Source organism: Anas acuta, chromosome 5 (genome assembly GCF_963932015.1).
Source record: "Anas acuta chromosome 5, bAnaAcu1.1, whole genome shotgun sequence".
Classification (NCBI taxonomy): Eukaryota; Metazoa; Chordata; class Aves; order Anseriformes; family Anatidae; genus Anas; species Anas acuta.
This window is the reverse complement of record NC_088983.1, coordinates 63,636,189-63,658,975: the sequence shown is the minus strand read 5'-3', so window position 1 is coordinate 63,658,975 and position 22,787 is coordinate 63,636,189. Positions and strand designations below refer to the sequence as shown.

Below are 22,787 nucleotides of genomic sequence, written 5' to 3'. Positions count from 1 at the left end.
AAAAAAAGCAAAAAAAAAAAAAAACACCAAACAATAAACTTAAAACCTTTGCAGCCCTTCCTCCCCTCAGCGCTCCCCTTCCTTCCCCTCGCCGTTCCCTCACGGACCGCGCTCTCCGCGCCCACCCCGCCGCTTTCTCCACAGCCTAAACTGAAACAAAACGCAAAGCCCTCGAAGCCGGGACCAGCAAGGAGGGCTCAGCACCCGTCCCTGCGGGGCTCGGAGCCCGATGGTGCCCGGCAGGACGGCGAGGGGCCGAGCCGCCGCTCATGGCGGTTGGCGAAGCCGCCCTCAGGGCGCAGGCGCCGGGAGGGGGGCTGTTGGCGGCGGCTCCTCGGTGGGCCTTGCGGGGTTGGAGCTGCCCGGGGGGAGCCTTCGGTCCCCTCAGCGCTAGGGTGGGCTGAAGGGGCGGCGGGGACCCTCCTGTGTTGGCATACTGCTCTCTGAAAAGAGTACTCACTTCTGGTAACTTTTCCAAACGCGCACCAGAAACAGCGCCCATCAGAAGATGGTGCTGGCTGGGGGGCATGCTCGCCTTGCAGCTGAGGCAATGGACTGGGGAGCTGCTGCCAGAAGAGGCAGTCCTGCTCCTTCCCCGCGCTCGGCTGTGTGCTCCTGCCCTCCTGTGCATTGGATACAAGAGCTGTGCAAGGACAGCGTGAGTTGGTGCAGCTGGATTGTCTGGCAGAACACTAATCCTGTCAGTAAACCAAAAAAATCTGTCAGGGCCTATCCATTTTGTCATAGTCAAAATGGGATATGAGGGTGTTTTATTTTTTTTTTTAAGATGAGGTTGTTAACATATGTAGGTGTCATGGTTCCGCTCGAGTGGGCAGCCGAGCTCCACCACAGCCGCTCTCTCACTCCCCCTCCTCAAAGAGGACTGGGGAGAAGATATGTGAAAAGGGCTCTAGGGTTGAGATAAGGTCAAGAAAATCCCGCAATGATTATTGTAACGGGCAGAACAGATTCAGCATAAGAAGATAGATAGTAAGATTTATTGCTCATTACTAATAAGTGAGAGAAGTGAGAAACAAAGGAAAGAAACCAAAAGCACCTTCCCCCCCCTCCACCCTCTTCCACCTCCTCCCCCCGAGCGGCGCAGGGGAAATGGGGGAATGGGGGTTATGGTCAGTCTACAGCACTTCTTCTCTGCCGCTCCTTCTCGGTCACTCTCGTCCCCTGTGCTGTGGGGTCCCTCCCACGGGATGCAGTCCTTGATGAACTGATCCGGCGTGGGCTTCCCACAGGCAGCAGCTCTTCCAGAACTGCTCCAGATATGGGTCCATACCATGGGGTCCATCCCTCAGGAGAAAACTGCTCCAACCTGGCTCCCCCACGGGCAGCAGCTCCTGCCAGGTCACCTGCTCCTGCGTGGGCTCCTCTCCACGGGCTACAGGTCCGGCCCGGAATCTGCTCCAGCAGGGGTCTTCCACAGGCGGCAGCCTCCGTCGGTGCAGGGCCACCTGCTCCACCGTGGTCTCCTCCACGGGCTGCAGCGTGGAACCCTGCTCCACCGTGGTACTCCATGGGCTGCAGGGGGACATCCTGCTTCACCATGGTCCTCACCACAGGCCGCAGGGGACTTCTGCTCCGGCGCCTGGAGCACCTCTCCCCCTCCTTCTACACTGACCTTGGCACCTGCAAGGCTGTTTCTCACTCCCTTGACTCTCCCGGCTGCTGTGTGGCGCAGCGTTTTTTCCCTGTCTTAAATATGCTCTCACAGAGGCGCAAAACAACATCGCTTATTGGCTCAGCTCTGGAAAACAATGGGGCCCTTCCCAAAAATGGGGCGGCTTCTAGATCTTTCTCACAGAAACCACCCCTATGACCCCCTGCTACCAAAACCTTGCCACGTAAACCCACTACAGTAGGATGTAAGTACCTTCAATACTTTGTCAAAACACACACACCACTTCACTATCCTTCAAATGTAGTGAGGTGTCCTGCAGATTTGAGAAAGTACTTCACAGGTGTTCTGAAACACCGAATAGCCTATGTAGTGTAGGTATCTTTTGCTACATGCAGAATCCCTGCCAGCAAGTAGTTAGGTAGACAGTTGTAATTATAAAGTAGTATTTTAGTTTGTGAGACTGTTAGACTTCCATGAGGCTGAAATATCTGCTCATTTTCTGTTGGCTAAAGAAGCATTGAGTTCTGTGCTCTACTGTAGAAACATTTCAAAATAGCCATGACGTGAACTGGCAGAATAAAGGATGCTTGTGCATCTTTCTTCTTGAACCCATACTGATGCTGCTGCCTATCAACCCTGGGAACTTCAATCTACCTTTGTGCTAGTGCCATTTATTTATTTATTTTACATGTATATAGTTTTACCATGATATAGCCGTTGGAACACAGGAAGGTTTGGGGCACGGATATATTTTTTATACACACAATATCTTAACTGCTGTTCTTAGTTCTATCAGCGTGCTTGTTAACTAATTTGAACAGATGATAAAACTGTAAGTACGGAATGTAAGCTTAGTATTTCATGTTTTGTACTTCTGCTGCAACCCAAAAGAACTAAAATCATAGCACCGAGGACCGAATTGTACTGTGGTCATTTTGAACCCTGAGCTGTGCTGTCCTGCCGCTCCGTAGTGAGACAGAGGTGCGCTGTCCCACCGGCCTGAAGAGACAAGTCTGGGCAGAAGATAAACCAGGAACCAGAAGTAGAGAAATTCTCACAACCTTATTGTACACATATTTTGGATATTCATCTTCTAGCTTTTCAAGACTGTTCATTCAAAGTAGTTCAGCTTTTTACCTCAGTGTATTAAGTTCCAGGTGCCTCATTAGACCAAACTGAAAATGTCACTGATAGTTTCTGATCCCTGTTCTCCTTCCTGGGATAGCTCAATGCCTCCTGACGGATAGTGTAAGGTTAGTGGGGTAGGCTTTGGGAGATACTAGAAACAGAAGAGAAGTCCGTGTGAGTCCAGCTCAGCATCCCCCGGGTTTGTGTTCAGTTTGTCAGTACTTGAGACCAGTCCCTAGGGAAAAGTACGGGAACAGTGGGTGAACAAGAAGTTTAATCTCTAGTAAGATCTTCACGTTCTTTGGAATGATTTAATGTAGTGTGTTTCATCTTACACTTCAGATAATTTTCCCTCAGAAAGCTTTAGCAAGGCATCCACTCACAGTGGATCCACATAGCTAGTGCTTCTGCATCCTCCTCTTCACTTTGTATTCCAGGCAATGTTTAGCACCTGCTTCTCTGCCTAGCCTTATGAAAATTCAGGTACAGCATCGGTTTTATGGTTCATCTTAACCACCAGCTTGTGTATTGGTGGTGAAACATGCTGGCAGTAAGAGGCAGTGTAGTGCAGCTCGTTACAAGCTTGCGTTCTGCTGGAGGTGCCTACTACAAATGCTCAGCGTCTAACAGAATTTAACGACCGGCAAAGGTGGGAAGGCTGTTTCACTCAGAAATGAGTAGTGACATTGTTTCTTAGGTAATCCAAATCTTCCCCTTTCTGAGGTGTATTTCTATTCAAACAGTATGCTGTTATAGGATTTCTTGAACTGGGCGAACTGGGCTTCAGAAGGGTGCTCTGACCTTTGTCCCCCTCAAGTCTGAGAAAAATCGGTTGTTAGACCCTTCCTGATAATGTCTGCTCTCACTGTAGCAGGTATGGAAGACCAAAAGGGTCCATTTGGTTTGCGGTGAAATTAACCAAAGTTGAATTTCTGCATCCTTCCCGGGAAGCACATAGCTCTCTGCAGATGGGGCTGTGGGACTAATTCTGATTACAAAACCTTGCTAGCTAAAAACATCAGATAATAATTAAAAAATTAAGAAATCACAAACTGGTCAGTAGTCAAATGCAGATTTATGAGGAGAAAAAAGACTTTTGGGGAAGTAACTTTAGCTTTTCTAATCAGAACAACTTCATCTCAGGAGTTGTTTCTTGGTTTCCCTCGGAACCGTTGTGCTGCCACAACGAATGTGTCACGGTAACTCTGATGTCCTGTAAACGATACTTCTGGCAAACTGAAGTGGAGCACATGACGTTTGCTGGATGGAGAGTGTGTTTTGGCTTATTACGTTTTGCTGAACTGTTCCCGTCAGTGCCAAAATGTGGACAGGTGAAATGCAACCTACAGAAATGCTTGTTTTTAAAGTCCTGTGCAATTATAACTTCAGTATATGGAGTCTTCGCTTGTAATTTGTAAATTTTCTTGTGCATTATGTGTATTGTCAATATATTGATGTTAGAAAAAACATTAAATGGCAGTTTTGGATATTGTGAATGGAATAGTTGGTGGGAATTAAATAGCCGCAGTTTGAGCAATGGTTTTAATATTTAATTATTAAATATTATAGTATTAAATCTAGAGTTTAACTGGAAAGTAAATGAGAAGATCTGATAGTTTAGAGCGAGAGTGTGATACTCATACTAGCAACCAAATGGCTTGAACGTATATTTAAAATTTTAAGCAATTGATTTGTTGTTTAACTTGACTCTCTTTGCTTGCTCCTTAAAGTAGAAAGTTTGGAGCGAGGATTTCTGCTTAAATGTGAGATATGGGTTGTGTTGCTTTTTTTTTTTTTTTTTTAAAGACTTTGTGAAAATGTTTGTTTGTTTGTTTGTTTGTTTGTTTTGAAGCTTAATCATGAAGTCCAACTCAGGAATCTTTGAAGGTGGTGTCTTTTTTTTTTTTTTTAATTTTCTTGCATAGCTTGTGACTGAGATTTTCAACCTTTACAACCAAAATGCAACTCTTTTAAACTCTTCCGACAGTCTCTGAGAAGTGCTCTCTGCAGGATCAAAGGCAAACTTCTTCTTAAAAAAGTCAACTTTTACACATTTTTTAAAAAGGCTTTAAAAATGAATGGCTTAAATTATATACTTGGTAGTTCTCCAGAGGTATTTCACAGACTTCCTTATAGGTTGACAGCTGGTCTTCATAAACAGGAAGTTATAATGTTAAGCATTTAATACTGCATTTTCTTCTTTGTTTTAACAGCTCAAAAGGAAGAGAAGAGAAACAAAGATAAAGCGACAGAGTTTATAGGGGCATCAAAGAAAGCTATTGCTTCAGCATCTATGGTGGAGAAACATGCATCTTCCCTCACTAAAAATTTTCCTCCAAAGAAGTCCCCTTCCATGTCTAGCACATCACTAATGAAGCAGACGCTTAAACCTGCTGGGAGTTTCAAAGGTGAAATTCCCAAGAAACCATCGCCCTCAACAGGCGGCGTTCCTTCAAAACAAGCAGCTTCTTCTCATGACTCGCCAGTTTCCAAAAAACTAGCTGCATCCAGTTTGGCTGGAGGACTCAAAAGGCCTTCGCCGTCTTCCGTTTCTACTGCATCTGGAAGTAGTCAAGCAAAAACACAAGCTAGCCCTATCCAGTCGCAGCCCAACTCGCAGATTCGACAATATATTCGTCAGTCCCTAAAAGAAATGTTATGGAAGAGGTGGGTGGGAATTCAAAGCACTTATTTTATATAGGAAACTACAACTAGAAGTAAAGCGTTAGCCTGCAGAGTTTTGTTTCTTTCTTGCTAAGTGCTACTAAGGGATTTAATTTGTGCTAGAAATTACTACAAGTATTTTTAGCATTAGAGCTTTATTAAAAATAAAAAATCTGATGCCAAATAATTGGGCATGTGAAAAAGCCTTTAAAAAAACGTCACTATCCCATTTGTAGTGAGAGACAATTACAGTTGAAGAATTAAATCACAGCATAGAGATGTTTATAATGCAGGTGACCTGAAGCTGATATCTGGCAATGGTGGTGTTTGGAGATGTAGGGGTTGTACGAAGCATAGTGTAGGGAATATCACAGTGAAAGGTTGGAAGGGCTTGCTGAGGCAGAGGTTCCTTCTTCTCCCAAAGTTAGCAACTGTATTACTTTTTTTTTTTTTCTTAAAAAAAAAAAAAAAGCTGAAACATTGTCCCACAAATATTAAAGCTCTTGTCAGCTGTCAAGACTTAGGCCACTGTGCTCTGGTAGTGTCTCTGAAATAGAAATGCTGTTCACAGTGGAGGGTCTAAGATTAAAACTGAAGTGTTTTAGCTCCCTCAGTAGCTCATGACAAAAAACAACAACAAAAAACTAATTGCAGTGTCATGAGTAGGAGGATTTGTAAGGACTGACCTGGCTTCAGTTCGTTAAGGCTGTCTTCCGTGGTCTTCTGTAGACAGTAGCAAAAGGTTGCCATTGTTGACATTTTGAGGTCCTGAGATAGACTTTGGCTTTGAAATGTGTTTTAAGGAAGTCCTCACTGAGTGAATAAAAGCGGGGTTAACTCCTTCCTCTGAAAATTTAGTTTTTATGAATGCTGCCTGAAGAATTTGTGCCTAACGTAAATGCGCATACCCTTTCTTGTTTTTAACAGAGTCAATGATAGTGATGATCTGGTCATGACAGAGAGTGAAGTAGGGAAAGTAGCACTCAATATTGAAAAGGAGGTGTTTAATTTGTTTCAAGTTACGGACAACCGATACAAGAGTAAATACCGTAGCATCATGTTCGATCTCGAGGACCCAAAAAATCAGGTTTGGAATTTACTTAAACAGTAAACGTACTGAAATATATTCTGTTTTTTAAATAATACATCAATATGTAGTTTCAAGAGAGAGACTTATGAGTTATGCTCTACAAAATTGTTTTAAAGCCATTCAAATATTAAATAATCCAGTTGGAATGGAAGTCCAGTTGGATCGCGTGTATTTATTAAGATTGGCCTTTGTAGCGAAATATTTGTTTATTGAATGGCATTCTTAGAAAAAAAAATAAATGTTTTTCTTCTGTGACGTTCTGTGGTTTGTATGGGAGACCACTTGTGTACATGATAATTTATCTTTTAAAGGAAAAAGAAGCTGGTGCAGATGGGAATAGTGACTAGACAACGTAATTTCTTTAAAAAAAATTCTACTATAGATATGAAACAGGAGTGGCAGTTCACCTCTCGAAATTCCTGTTCAGTAGAATTGATAGTATATTTTATGGAAATGTGGAAAATTCATACTTCATGATGATTTCATCATTAGTTTCTGGTTGCTGCACCGTGCTAAGTTTTCTTAGGATTAACTGGCATTTTTAATAGGGAATTAAGAAACCTGAAAGGGTTTTGACAGTCCAGCACTGCAAATCATGTTAGTTGCTTAAGTTATTCAGCATGGCAACAAAGTGTGTTTTTTTTTTTTTTTTAGGGACTTCTTCATCATGTTCTTCGTGGAGAAATCTCACTGTCAAAACTAGTGAGAATGAAACCCGAAGAACTTTTATCTAAAGAACTGTCTGTATGGAAGGAGAAACCAGCCAAAGCGGTAAGCAATACAATTCTCCAGTGTGTCCTTAGATATGAACTAACAGTAACTTCACCAGCCCTTACCACCCATAATTAATATATTGTTTTCTTCCTAATGAAATATGAATAACGTAAGCTTTTTCTCTTCCACTAGCCAACTGATAAGAAAATACAAAATAAAATTATAAAATCAGTATGCAGACTTGTTACTAAAGTGTTTTTGTTTCTCTCAGATGTTAGAGTCAAGAAACAAATCACACGAGATCAAGAAAGCAGCTGTAAAACGGGAACAAGTGCCTGATGTAAATATGGAAGATTCTCCCCCGGTGTCTGATTCTGATGTAAGTATTAGCTATTGCTTTAGCATGGAGGTGCCAAGGGAGATAAATGCTAACTAGGGCCTCAAATTTTGTATCAGAAATGCAGGTTGTTTCAATGAACTGTAAGAATATCACCTAGTAGGTGTGCTATGAGCATTTTCCTTTTGGTTTGAAGGAATGCAACAACCTAATATCGGGCATATATCGCATGTGCTTCTAAAATATCAGATGATGCGTGTTTTTCAGACCTTTGCCTCAGTTTACAGCAAAATCTTAGCCAATTGTTTTCCCCCCCAAAAATGTGATCAGTATTACAATTCTGTATTCTCAGGAAGCAGTTAATGTGATAGTATCTACTTCAGAATTACATGAAATGAAATGAGGACAAATACTATTTGAGAACTCTGTTTGACATGATATTCTTAAACAAATGATAAAAGGGGAAGAATAGTTCAAAATTCCATCTTTTTGTAAGTGCTGCTCAGAGCAGTAGTTCTGCACAGCCCTTAATATCTTTTTAAAGAACCGGAATTAACGGTTTCAAAAGTATTTTTTTATGATTGAATTTAGCAATCAACCAGAATGTTTTCTGTGTTTATTCATTTCCAGGAGCAGCAGAAGTCAACCCAAACTGTACAAAATGTAAATAGTGCTCCTTCTCTAGACGTTTTTAGCAGTATGTTGAAGGATGCAAGAAATGAACATCGAGCCCATCTTTTTGACCTGAACTGCAAAATCTGTACAGGTATCTACAGTGTTGACTTTGTCTGAAGTAAAAGAATTATTAAGAGCATTGCTTGCTTACTTGTTTTTCTCTTCAGACCTTTTCATTGTTAAACAGTAATCAAAAACACTTTAAAATTAATTTTGTAGGTCAGATTTCAGCATCTGAAGATGAATTACCACCGAAGAAGATAAAATTAATGGCTTCTGCTAAAAAAGCAGTGTCAAAATCTAAACCAGAAGTTCAGCAAAAATATGAAAGTTCTGCACCAGCAGCAGCAGCGGAGCCTGCTAAAGAGGCCGCCTCTGAAAACACAGAGGAAACCGAAGTTGCACCTGCAGCAGAAGCAGTTTCCCAGTCAAGCTTAGAAAGAACTTACATCCCTACAACCCAAGGCCATGGCAACACAGATACTTCATCTGAAGAACCTTCGACTTTTCCTGCCTCTTGCACTGGTGCAGTTGTCACAACTGTAACAGTTTCTGGCCGAGAGCCTAGAACACCAATGAGCGGCTCCTCTGGTAGTACGACGACAGCCCTGCGTTCTGGTACTGCATCTGGTGAAGTTTTAACAGGGGAGACAAAGCAGGAAATGTCAAAACCAGTTATGACTGTCCCCAAATCAATATTAACAAAGCCATCGTCCTCACCAGATCCAAGATACTTAGCTGTTCATCAGTCACCCAATATCAGGTGTGTATATTTAATAGGAAGCTAAGCCACTGAATCTCTGGTCTCACTATGTTCAGTGTGTTTGTCCCCCTTTGCTTCTTACCCTCCCCTGCCAATAATCAAAAGGCATGTTCAACTTTAAATGCGATTACCTGAACTTTAAATTTTTAATTTGTCATCTCCTTGTTTAACTTCTCTAGTTGGTAAAATTTTCTGAGCATCGTGATATATTGACAGTAAAAATTCTTCAATGTGTTTTAACAGATAAATAAAACTTATAAGATATTTGACTTTAAATCTGCATGTGCATTCAAATATATTAAGTGTTTGTGAGGGTTGGTTTAAAGCTGCTCCAGACTTTCATCCTATATTGGATGAAAGTGGAAAACATTAACAAAGCATTTACTAAGGCTTCTGTTACTTGCTTTTTTAAAATAAAGTAATTGATCAATAAGAGGAGGGAAGAAAAGAAGAAGAAGGAAGCATTCTTACTGTGCTCTATAACGTTTCTCTTTTGGATTTGTTTTGCAGTGTTGCTGAGCCACGCTCACCTCAAGGCAGCGACACTTCTCTCTTCCTCTCTCGCCTCAACACCATTTGGAAAGGATTTATTAATCTGCAGAGTGTGGCCAAATTTATCGCTAAAGCATATCCTGTCTCCGGGTGCTTTGATTATCTTAGTGAGGTTAGCACTGACATGTTTATGCGTTTAGAATGTATTGCAGTTCCTGTTGTTAGAAAGGCTGGGGTCACTGTGTATGTTGTTATATTGGACGTGTAACAAAAAAAAAAAATTGCATCCCTTTAGTAATCTCCTGTAGTAATAGGAACAGTAGCCTGAGGCAGGGGGGAGGAGAGAAAGCCTTTTAAAAAAATTCCTCACGTATTTGTGAAGAATTCTCATGTCTGTTAATATGTTTATATATATGTTAGTATCTAACATAGAATAATAGCTTGATTTCAAGATCAGTTTTTGACGAGAAGCATCATCAGCATGTGTTTTGAAAGAGATGCCTTGTTCTGCTCACAAACAGATGGATGGATCACTGATGTGATCTATTAGAAAAGTTTGGCCATTTATTAAAAATATCATGCTTTGATTAACTTTGATGCAACTGCTTTTATATTTTGGGAGGGTGTACATTCAACTAATGAGGTAGTATGACAGCTTGTGATGAAACAACTGAGCAGTTTCTTAACTTCTCTGAAGAAGTGTATTTGTTGTGATTGAGGGTTTCAGGCGTGTAGTTTAGGTCTTTTCTTAGGAGGGTTGGTGGCTCTCTTGTTGTTTTTGCTAGAACAGGTTTCACTGTCATCATGACAGGAAGCTAACTAGAATTCATATGGGTGCAAAAATTTCAGATAAATTGAAAGCGTAGATAAAAGCTATACTACATATAACAGGTTCCCTGTAAAAGCAAAGCTAACAAATAGAATCGGCTGATAGGCATACAAAAGTATTTGACCTTCCCCTGCTATCTTCGTCAGGCAGTGCTTTTTCTGTTTTGTGTGTACTGCCAGCCTTCCAGTAATATGCCATAATGAACTCCTTGCATTTTGGAAACAGCCTGTCTGAAATTAGGAATGTATATGTGCAAGTTTAGTAAAACATAGTACTGTATTATCGCCTAAGCTACTGGGATGGGGCAATCTGTGCTGGTTCAAAACTGTAGCCTCTCTTTCCTTTTCTTATACGACCATGTAATGCTTCTTGTTTAGGATTTACCAGACACGATTCATATTGGTGGGAAGATCTCACCGAAGGCAGTCTGGGATTATGTTGGCAAACTCAAATCTTCACTTTGTAAGGTATTTACTTAAAATCCTTTGGAAAACCAGGAAGAAATACACAGCGGCTTTTGATAGAATTTCCTTGTTACTAATTTATATTGATGTCGATCACACCTGGAAAACTACTGCTACCACTTATTCCATTGAAATTTTTGATTTATTGAAGAAACAGGTTTGCCTGTTGAGCTGCCAATCGTCTTTCCCCTGTGTAGTAGTTAAACATTCATACAACCTATTGTTTTTTAATGATTGAATATAAACAATCTATTTATTCAGTTACTGAAGATAGAAATTCAATTTTAAAAGACTAGGAAATTATTAGTAAGTGTATGTAATAAATTTTACTACTAAAACCCTTATGGATTTAGTAAAAATGAAGCACGGTATGCAAATATAATCTAAGAATTTTCCATTTCTTTCCTAATTATTTGAATATTCTGAACCTAAAGAGGTGTAGCTTGATGTGAGATACGTAAATAGTTGGTCTTTCTGAAAATGACAAAATTGATTCTGGTTTAATATTACCAATTGAATGACAGTATTTTCTTAAATCTTGGTTTAAAGCTGCTCCAGACTTTCATCCTATATTGGATGAAAGTGGAAAACGATTTTATTTGCTGATGTGTTACAGGTTGAATTTTTCCACTTTGATTTTGTATTTCAGGAATTGTTTTTGATTCGTTTGATTCGTTTCCATCCTGCCACAGAAGAAGAAGAAGTTGCCTATATCTCTCTCTACTCCTATTTTAGCAGTCGTCGTTGTTTTGGTGTTGTAACTAATAACAACAGACATGTCAAGAATCTCTACCTGATCCCACTGAGTTCTAAGGACCCAATTCCTTCCAACCTCTTGCCCTTTAAGGGACCAGGTAAGCACAAAATTTAGGGGAGGTTAACTGCTAGGTAAAATTACAAAACGAGTAAATCAGAGACCAATTGGTTTTGAATGTTTAATGTAAGCATAATTAAAAAATATATAATTTTATAAAAAGATTTTAAAAGTGTGCATATAGGAAAAAATTGCAAAGCCAATCATCTCAAGGTGCCATGGTCTGAAACTCACATAGCCTTTCCAACAAGATAAATCTCTGCTGTTAGGAGGATTTGTTTACCCATAAAATGGAGTACATAGAACAGCCACTATATTGAGACAAACAAGCAAACATTATGAGAACATTCAACCGACCCTACTTTCAACAACCCATAAATCCACCAAGTTTTAGGTCCCTACAAGCCATGTGCTGTCCCCTAAATCACATAGGAGACTCTTATCCCACGGAGCAGTCAAGAAATCTCTGAAGACAAAGGTAACGTTTATGGTTTCACTACATTGTTGTTATCTCATGGTATGTATTACGCTGTGCATGCAATATGCATGTACACGGGGTCTGAAATATTCTGTGCTACCTGGATCAAGTTCCAGACAAATCACTGACTTCAGAACATTGGTTTGCCTGGGAGCAGGCAAATTCCTTTTGCGTAGGTGGCAGACAGTAGGTGGTATAGGTTGGTATATATTACGCTCTTCTATTTTTAGTTAGAGTTATCAGCAGTAATGTATGGCTTGAATTTGCTCCATCTTTGTGCACTGAACATGGAAACAGAAGAAATGAGAATGAATTCAGATGTGAAACACCTTTATATTACAAAATTTGAAGTCACCTTCATCTGAGGATGGAGGCGGTGCATATGCTTAGTTTCCAAATAAGTACCTTTTTTCATCTAGAGTAACAGGTTGAGGAGCTTAAGAGCTACACGTTACAATGAAGGCAATACTGCATTGTTGTAAGGATGGTTTGCAAAATACTAAACAGCGCAAAATAATTACACATTAAAACATGTAAGGAGCTGACCTTTCTGACAAGCTGACTGTCCTCTGCTACCCAAATACAAGTTTAGGACTAAACTCAATGAAGCATTCTCAGGGCTTATATTCATAAACAGAGGTGTGTTCTGCCTGGCCAGGTTTTCACATGTTAATGGCATACGACTTAAAAAACAATAACAAAAAAACACCACCAACAAGTAATGTAATGCTAGGAAAATACTCTTCTTTCCTGCATGAAATTGCAAAGGGCGCTTGCTTTGTGTTCTTGGACAAGATTTTTCTCATACGCTCTGAGCCTGTCTTAACCTGCTCTAGGGAAGCATTTAAATGATCTTCCCCTCCTTGCATTCTTGAGCAAACATAGGCTGTCCTTGTACATTATCTTTTATATTTCTGTTGTAGATTTCATTTCAAATGAAGCTTTTAAAGTGGAGGCCTGGCAAAAGTAGACAGACTTGTTAGTATTAGTATAGAAATGAGGAATGTCAGGCTGGTTTTTACAAAATGTAAATAGGAAAAGTTCTTTCAAAACTGGAGGTAATTGCCCAGAAGAAACATAGGTATAAACACTTGCAGGCATGTATTAATACCGCAGCGTAAAAGACTTGTAATACATACTTGTTACTGACATCTGATGGAATTTACTGTTTTTTATACCCAATAAAGATATTTTTGGGAAAGTGGTCATTGTCTCCTTAAATGTGTGTACCTTCAAATAGAGTTTAGCAAGTACTCAAAAAACATGACAGTGTAAGATACTTTGATAAATATGACTGGGGGCGGGAGGAGGGGGAGGACAATAATCCCATCACTCCAGAAGTCCTAGCTGGAAGATATTCCAGCTGTATCAACCAGCTCCATCAGGTGCATACGGATTATGAATCTGTTATGAATCCTGTTTTCTGATGGACTGGATTTGGAACACAACTGAGGACCTCTGACCTGCTGTAGTGCCTAGAAGATCTACAAAACTTTGTCATGGGTGATATAGAGGAACATGGAAGGATATTCACATTTATTCACTTCAACCACCTCAGATATTTATTACCAGATATTATCTGTTGGTGGGATGTTCAGCATTGTGTTTTTTTTTTTTTTTTTTTCTGGTAGTTTACTGTGTGTGAATTTGTTTGTCTCGTTTCACATACACACAACACTATTTAGCACTTTCATCTGTAGATCTGAAAACACTTTGAAAAAAAATTAAAAGGTATAATCAGTCATTATTAGCACTAGGAAGACGCACTTATGGAGGGATTTATTGGCAATGTTGGCAATGTATCGGGTACCATACATATTTAATATAGAAGAATTTTAATTTAAAAAGTGTATCAGCAGAGGGCATGCCGCAGTATCTCTTCCGTTAGTTTAAGCTTGGAAGTGTTTTTAAGTATGAAGGCATGAAATCTCTTCAAGATATTTAGAGTACTCATACCAGTATGGAAAGCAGCAGTAGTAGAACAACATATTTTTGACGTCAGCCACTCCCATTCAGCAAATGTACCGTAATGTGCAGCAGTGTTACAGCGGTGGAAGTGATCTCTATCACTGAATCCAGATACACCAACTTGATAGTTTTCAATCATGCTTTCACAATTAACTGGGACAAGTATTTAAACGGCGTGTTGATAATGATTACAGCTTTGCTTGTATTGGTCTCTGCAGTTAAAAGTGTGGCATAGGTCTGTTCCCTAAGTTTTGCCATCAGTGTACAGAAATTAGGGATGTATCCTTAGTGGTACAGTTAACTTCCTAGCAGCTGCGGATGGTAGGGACAATATGTGGCCATTACGTAGATAAATACTGCAAAACTGATTTCATGAAAATAAAAAACGTATTTAACGGAAAAAAAAATATTAATCCCATAGTAATATTTAATACATCTTGTTTAAATAGATTTAATTACAGGATGTAACTTGATAACACCATCGTGGTCTTCAAATGCAGAATGCATTTAACAATATTTTATAAATAATTTAGCATCAAAAGCTACTAACATAGCTTGCAGCACTTAAAATGCTTGCTTGTGAAAGAGTTATTGAGCAATAGTTGGAGACTGCAGCCAACATTTTCATTTAGTTATTACCTAAAATTAGGCACTTAACCTATTTATGGATATTGAAACCTATTTACAGATATGGAAATGGAATGGGACTGAGCTTTGAAGTGCTGGTCTGGCTGTATATTTCCATCCAAAAGAAGCACTTACTGTGTGATCGCTTTGGATTGAATGAATTTAGAAACTGGGTTAGGCATCTGTTGAAAACTACAGTATCAAAATGTAAAATTTTAATGGATTTCTTCTCTGACCAAACTAAACAGATTCAGTTATAACCGTTGTTAATTTAGCTTTGGAATTTATCTTGAACGTGTGTTTAAGTTTTACTCTGATTTTATTAGCGATGATCTCTGTCTCTTACAGGGATTCAGAACTGTTTTTCTATCTTTTTGCTGTTAATTTTAGATACACAGTCCAATAGATTTTTGAAACCTGCTCATTTCAATTAGTCAGTGTTTGAGATGCATGTTGTGACTAGTTGGATAAATCACAGGTCTCTGCAGAAGGGCAGATAACCAATACGTTAACGACAGAAGAACAGTGAATGCTTACGAGGAGTTTTAGGGTGAACACAGATTTGAGAGATCCTCTGCACGGGTCGATGCTGACCAAATGTGGAGTCGTTACTCACATGCTGATAAAGAAAAAATGTAAAGCAGTCACTCAGAGTGAATCATACCTAACTATTGAGTCTCTTCAGAGTGTACACAGTCTTCCCAAGTAAGCTGTCTTTTGAGCTATGCCCTGATGTTATGTATTAATGTAACTTCATCTGGGGTAGTAAACTATAGTGATCAGAATTGCTAGGATTGCTTTTAGGCAGTGGGTTGAAAGGAGTTTTTAACTGGGTGAATCAAGGATTTGTGATCCTTTCCAAATAATCTTAGATTCACCAAAGATAATTACTTGTTTAGTTCCTGTCCTGCCTCCTTTCGTTGTACATCTTGCCGTCCCTGCCCTCTCACAAGGGCAATCTGTATAGAATTATAAGCAAACTAAATTATAAGCAAGTCTTAGTTTTGGTTAGTATAGCTAGGTCATTTTCTTGATGCATTTATAATTCGTGTGTATATATATATATATTTCTAACCATGGAAGAAAGTGAAAATTGGCAACACAAAATACTGAAATACTAGATCTGGAGGAAAAAACTTGGCACTGAATTTTAAATGTACAAGTAGGAAATAATATGTGCTACTAAATGAAAAATAGAAGTTTATTTAAACCAGCATGGCCAACATCCTCTCAACCACAGAACTATGTAAAACTCAAACACTGAACTTTGAAGTAATCTGAAATCAGCTGTGGAGCTAGACTGCATTCAATCAAATTTCAGTGTTATTTTTTTTCCAAATACTTAAAATGAGAGCTGCTTCTGATAGGAAACTTCAAGTAGATTTTGCATTGGCCCCAATTTTTTCTGTCTTTTTGCAAAGACCTTCTAGTGAGTAACCAGATTTTGCTGGTCTCTCCATTATGTGGCTAAAACAGGCGTGCTGCACTATTACCAGTCACAGTCAGAAGAACACAGAATTTCAGAATTTAGGCAGGTTACTGCTTAATGAAATCTTTATGCTTAATGAAGCTGTGTTGAAGAAGTCATCGTCTTGATTTACCTGGTTATAATCCTCTTGCTGAGGAAACCTCACATTGAACTTAAGAAATAGGCTTACCTCATTTAATTCTTTCTTAGCGTACGTGAATATAATTTCAGCTATACAAATAAAAACAGCTGATGTAATTTTCTCATAAGATAGTAAATTTAGGAGCCCCCTTAAAACTTTGAATTCAGTTGTTTCAGCAAAGGTTCATACTTATGACTGGTAATGGCAAACAGAATTTATCTGCAACTATGGGAAGTTTGGGTTTTTGCTGGTATCAAGAAGTTTTCAGTGGCAATAATTAGTTATTTATAAGTTGTTCCTTAGTGAGCAGTTGGTTTTGTTTAGTAAGAGACTAAAGATATACATAAATTCATATATTACACCTCTTTTAAACTCTTACTTAAGGGTCATGAATATAAGGGACAGTGTAGGTTTTAGAGTCCTCATCGTATAACCACAGTAAATCTCTTTGCTGTTAGTTTCATTTCTCTATTATTGGTTCCTTGCTGGATGCAAATATTAATATGGCTCCCAAATGAGGATCTCAAGTCACTAAATCCAGAAGTTAAAATCCTCTCTTTATATGTTTTTTCTACATTTGCCACTGACTGTATGTTAAAGGATTTATTCCCTGCTCTTTATTCTGGTTGTATTTGTCTTCCACGAGTGCCTGTGGGAAATGTGAATGTACAAGGAAGGAATACAATAATGTGAAACGGACCTTCAGCTGTTTGCATTTTTCCTCTTTATGGGAAACTTTCCGGTCATTTCTGGAAGTGCTTCTCCAGGGATTCAAGCCTGAAGCTTTCACAATGGAGTAATTCTGCTCACATTTCTTACTTAGGGAAGGGTCTGTGGCATCAAACTCAATTCTACAACAGTGTTAAAAGTCACCTTGATGGAATGGTGTAAATGTCAGTCCGGTATTTTAGCACAGATTAGAACAGAAATGTAATTATTAAGTTTAACAATGCCTCGTGCTTTCTTTGTAACAGAAAGTGAAGTGTTTGTTGTTGTTGTTTGTCTGTTTGTTTGTTTTAATAGCATTAGTTTTTTTCTCTTTATTTCTAGTTCTTCAATTCCAACGTAGCCCTACAGAAAGTTAGATTGCTTGTCCAGGTTTTCTCACTTATCAGTATCTCTGTGTATATAAGGTATTTGCAAAGCATTTAGAAAGGAAATATTTGATTGGGGGAGGAAGTGGACAATAATAAGTAGAAAGTAATAATACAAAAATAGGAAAACTTTCTTTAATTTTTGAACAGCAGAGACATTTACAAGGACATCTTTCAGTAAGATTCACCTGTTACTGCAATATTAAAAAAATATCAGGGAAAGAATTAAAACATTTTTAGTTACTGTATACAAATTTATATAAATAGTAATTAAATATAGACACATAGGCTTATGGGATAATGTCACTGCATGAAATTTAGAAGAACTGTTACTGTTATGACTCATAGCTGCCATTATATAAAATGATAAGTTCCTATTGAGAACACAGATAAAAAATAGTAGTTTTTTTACATATGCAATCTTTGTGTTTCCTTTCAGGTCTCGAGTCTTCACGTCCAAATTTAATTCTTGGATTGGTTATCTGTCAGAAAGGGAAGCGTCTTGCTACTACCATGGATACAGACAAAATAGAGAAAAAGCGCAGCCGAATTCAGGTGCAAGAGGAAACAGAAACATCGCTGTACTCTAAGGGGCCAGTAGCTTCTTCACAAGAAAAGAAAACTCCGAAATACACACTGTATTCGGGAGACTCAGCTGTAAGTACAACACTACCTGGATCTCCTCCACCTCCACCCCCACTTCCCGTTCCAGAAACCTCATCAGCCACACGTTCAGTATTAAAAATACCGTCCTCGACTAAGAGTGGAACCACAAGTACTGTACCACCACCAGTTTCAGCTACCGCTTCTACAAGTGCTACTGCTATGCATTCTTCATCCTCAAAAAATACCACACCTCTTGAGTACATCCACCAGACACTTTTTGGTAAAAAGAAGACTTTTGAACCTCTTGCTAAGGAGACTGAAACTGTCCAGTCTTCCAATCAGGAAGCTAAAGCAGCTGTGGATGGAGGTGTGTCAGCTGTTCCTTTGCTAGATCCCATTGTACAACAGTTTGGACAGATGTCAAAAGACAAAGCTATAGAAGATGAGGAGGATGACAGGCCATACGATCCCAAAGAAGAATATGATCCAGAGAAAGCTTTTGAAATGCAGACCGGTGAAAGCAAAAAACTGTATAGTGTGGAGAAGCCCAGTAACACAGCAGAACTAAAGGATGAGGCCTATGATCTGGAAGACAAAACTATCTTGGAGGAAGCAAAAGTTACGGTTGATGATTTACCTAACAAAATGTATACAGACACTAAAAACACTTCCGTGGAAACACCTGCCTCGTATGTGCCAGATTTATCTGCGTCTTCATCCTTGGTGGAACTGCAAAAAATGTTAGAAGAATTAAACAAACAACTAGAAGAGCAGAAACGACAAACTGAGGAGCAAGAAGAAGCCCTCAGACAACAACGAGCAGCTGTTGGTGTTTCAGTGGCTCACTTCTCGGTGTCTGATGCTTTAATGTCACCTCCACCAAAATCTTCCCTAATAGAGACTGAATTGTTCCATCAGGACCAACAGGCTGCGCAAAAAGTAGATTTACCTTCATCTTCCAATCAGCAAGCACAAGTTTTAAACCAGAGCTGTGACCCTCAAGCGAGTTTTCCAAACACTTTGCAGACTTCACTTGGTAAGGAAGATAAAACTTTAATTCCTGCTACTCAGCTTAGTTACGGTGGTGATAACTGGGTTTCCAGTGAAAAGCCTCCTGCAGTGCTCCAAAAAGAGGCACCTAATAGCAAATTTGAAAATACTGTTCAAGTTACTTTGGAAAATGTGAGTCAAGCAGTTTCTGCAGAACCTTCTACATCCAGGCCTTTACGTAAAGTGCTGCTTCTGACACCTCCAAGTACGTCTTTTCAGCCTAATTTCTCCACATCTAATGACAGTCAGTCTTTGCAAGATATGCACAAAGTATCCTGGTCAAACGAGGCAAATCCAATGTTTACTTCTCAGGAAAAGGGACCTGGTCACTTTGAACCAGACAGGGGTCTTTCTGCGGTGCAATACGAAGAACAAAGAAACCCTCAGCCTCATCAATTTGTAGAACAAACTGAATCTCCACCAGTTCAGGGTGAGGGTGGACCTCTCCCACAGCACTTTGAGGAGAACCGAGCTGGAGGTCCGTTTTCTTTGTCTGGGCAGAAAGGAGGACCTCCAGCACCACTGATGCTCAATGCACACGCAGGACCTCATGGACCTAATTTTAGAGGCCCAGCGCCACAGTTCTCAGAAGAGCATGTTTCTCCAAATAACGATGGACAAAGAGGATCTGCCCCTGGAAGATTTGGAAGTCAAAAGGGCCCCATTCCTTCCTTATTTTCTACGCAGCATGGACCACAGTCGCCACAAAATATGAAGCCAACCCCAAGACCACTCCTGGACCTTCCCAGTCATCCACCAGGCCACAGAAAGGAGATGTGGGAGGAAGCTGGGCCGTCTGCACCTCTTTCTGGTATTCCTGGGCAAGGGCCCGAGTCAGAAGGACAGTGGTCAGGATCTGACTTCCGAGAAGGCAAAAATCTTGAATTTAGAGGCCAGACATTTGAAGGGAGACAGAGAGAGAGATACGAAGGAGGAAGTAAAGACAAGGTTTTAGATCAGCCAGAGCCTCAGCAAGCAGAGAATCGACAAAGCAGACCCTTTGAGGAAAGACGAAGGGATCGAGAACATGGCAGACCTTGGGAAACAGACCGTGGCAGAAACTGCAACAGAGACAGGGACTGGGAGAGACACAGAGACAAAGAATGGGATAAAAACAGAGACAGAAACCAACGTGACAGAGAACGATCAAGAAGCAGAGACAGAGATCGTGACAGAGACCGAGACCGGGATCGAAGCAGGGAAAAAGAGCGCGATCGAGACAGAGATCGAGATCGTGAAAGAGGAAAAGATCGGAAAGATCGCAGTAAAAGTAGGGAGATCGGTAAAGAGGTGAAGCCAGAAACACCTAAGGAAGGTCAGAAACCAACAGAGGCAGAAGCTTCATCTTCCACTAATCAGTCATAGAACTATAACTGCTGTTATATTTCCCATAGATAATAGACACCACTGCAAGGACTGAGTCAATGTCTTCTGTATATACTGTATATTCTCACCTTTGCAAAAATGCTGTTGTAAATCTAGCCTTACAAAATGTACTGACAAATTAGCAATTTTTGAACAACTGTGAACGACAATATTCAAATAGGTAAAAGGCAAGAACATACTGGACTTTCACTTGCTGCATATTTGACAAGGAGTCAAATATTGCTGTCTTGTTTATTTTACAATGCAAGGGTCATGCGTATTTAGGAGAAGGCTGCAGAAGAACAGTGTTACTGATTATTGGATGGAGGATTTGAAAATGGAATGTTATAAGCTTAAAGTGCACTATCTTCCTTTTTATATACAGGTATTTTGTGTTTTGAAATCCATCTGTTAAGTGTACAACAACGAAAAAAAACGTACCTAGTTTTTCATGTGGATGAGGGGTTTTTAATTTCACATTTTTACAAACCTGCAATTAAAGAGTATATAGAAGTAGCACCTTTATAACCAGCAAAAAAATTAAAAAAATCAGACATCTATTGGCAAAGAGCTAAGACTACAAATGAATTGGTATACCAAAGGAAAGAAAAAGAAGTTTGTTAAATAAAAGAAGTTTATTACATGGGCCATGGAATTTATTTCTTCGATTTAAATTAATTATGTGGGACATTTCTTGGGTTTTCTTTTGGCAGAACTTTGCTGGAAATTTAAGAAATGTCTCCATTTTCCTGTACTTTCCACTCTAAAAGTGTTTTGAAAAAAAAAAAAGAAAAAAAAAAAGTGTCACTGTTGTCAGACCCTGCTTATGCTGGTAGTATATATAAGACTGTCCACTGAAAAAGGTATAAAACTGCATTAAGTTTGAAAAGAAGATTGGTAATATTAATTATTAATTATCAGTAATATTAATTATTAACTATTTAGTAATTTAAATAATTATCAATTAATAATTATTTAGTAATATTAATTATTAGTAATATTGGTCTGTATTCTGAACCCGTAGACAAAATGTTAAAATGCAAAGAGGCGGTATTAAATGCAAACATCTACTATGGTGTAAGATTTTTCTTAATGAGATGTTTTTAATTTAAAGATCTACGTAAAAGTATGCAAAAAGCAAGTGTGTTTGTTTAGGTTTACTTGATAGAAATTTCTGTAAATTGTATTTTATATGACAAAATATATCACTGTACATTAAAATATGGGACTTCACAGGTTTTTGTTACTATAAGTAGAATAAACATCTACAGTGAAACGTTGTCCATTTCTTAAATCTGTACATGTGTATTATTTTCTAACTAGCTTTGCTACTTCTCAACATGCCACCACAAGAGGCTGATGGCACACAAGTTTCATTTCCATCTGTTTAACAAAAGGTATTTTACAGGATGCCACCACACCCAACTGATACTTACTTGTAGGTGTTCTGAAAAACATGTGAAAGTCTGTTCTTGTGATTTTTTCTCTCAGTTCTAACACATGCCCTAATTTATTCTCAAGATTTTGTTGTTTGAGTTACTTTCAGATTTTACACCAAAAAGATCTGGAGAAATGAATAATTAAGTAATCTATTTTGGCGTTGAGCTGTGGAAATACTAGATTCCCGAACCTTTCATTGTTGTGAAATAGATAGGTGAAAGTTTTATTTTTCCTTATAGGAAATGCTCTTTTATCTCAGATTAGTTTGGAGAATCTGTTCACCGTTAAGGAACCGTAAATGCACCTCGCTCATTTTCATGGCATGATGCGGTAATACCACTTGACAACTCCAGAAGACTGGAAAGGGGCTTTTGAGTCGGTTTACACACCGACCGTGTAAGTTTTTACACACAGGTGCATTCCCAAGGCGTTTACCTCCACCGTACCTGCGTGTAGCAGGCTCCTGCCTCCAGTGCAGCGGAGACGTGCTCCTCGGGGGGGGGGGGAAGGCAGAAAGGGAGGAGAGAGCACCCTGCGACAAAGAAACAAAACACACGTGTTAAGTTCAAAACATCGTGGCTTTTTTTCCTCCCACGATTTCCCCTCCTGATGGCTGGTGCGCGGGTGGGCAGCTGACGCAGCCCCGGGACCGTGTGCGTAGCCCCGGCCGGGGCCGCTGAGCTCCCATACGGCTTTTTTTGTTTTGTTTTGTTTTGTTTTTTAATTTATTTTTATTTTGGCTTTATTTTTAGGCACCGGGAGCGGCTGAGGCCACACAGCCGCCGAAATGAGCGAGCCTCGTTGTGCTCAGCAGCTGAGCTCTGCTGCCTGCTCTGCGGCTGCGGTTCCCTCAGCGAAGGCTTTGAGGTTCTCCGACTCGTGTTAGGCGATGCATTCCTGCACCATTCGCATCGAATGGGGAGGCTTGACGCGGAAAAAAAGCAAA

At 39.6% G+C, this 22,787-nt stretch overlaps 1 protein-coding gene and 2 long non-coding RNA genes across 3 annotated transcripts in view; 2 read left to right on the top strand and 1 right to left on the bottom strand.

Annotated features, from left to right (window-relative positions):
• Positions 1–22,787, bottom strand: part of LOC137858009 (uncharacterized) — a 187,043-nt gene that overhangs the window by 9,502 nt on the left and 154,754 nt on the right. The window lies entirely within an intron of this gene.
• LOC137858008 (uncharacterized) overlaps positions 1–22,787 on the top strand; it is a 445,999-nt gene that overhangs the window by 280,191 nt on the left and 143,021 nt on the right. The gene's annotated exons all lie outside the window — the stretch shown is intronic.
• Positions 230–20,401, top strand: LOC137857061 (death-inducer obliterator 1-like). Its single transcript, XM_068683119.1, has 11 exons — positions 230–302; positions 4,975–5,428; positions 6,353–6,512; positions 7,170–7,286; positions 7,501–7,608; positions 8,197–8,332; positions 8,461–9,004; positions 9,515–9,668; positions 10,703–10,792; positions 11,439–11,643; positions 17,820–20,401. Exons 1-11 carry the CDS (start codon positions 230–232, stop codon positions 20,399–20,401), a joined length of 4,623 nt encoding a protein of 1,540 aa, XP_068539220.1.

Bases quoted from the DNA above. Each gene is read 5' to 3' on its own strand.
- LOC137857061 (XM_068683119.1), top strand. From the start codon at position 230: ATGGTGCCCGGCAGGACGGCGAGGGGCCGAGCCGCCGCTCATGGCGGT. The intron at 8,333-8,460 runs GTATCTACAGTG...TTAATTTTGTAG, and splicing joins GAACTGCAAAATCTGTACAG to GTCAGATTTCAGCATCTGAA. The intron at 9,669-10,702 runs GTTAGCACTGAC...CTTCTTGTTTAG, and splicing joins GCTTTGATTATCTTAGTGAG to GATTTACCAGACACGATTCA.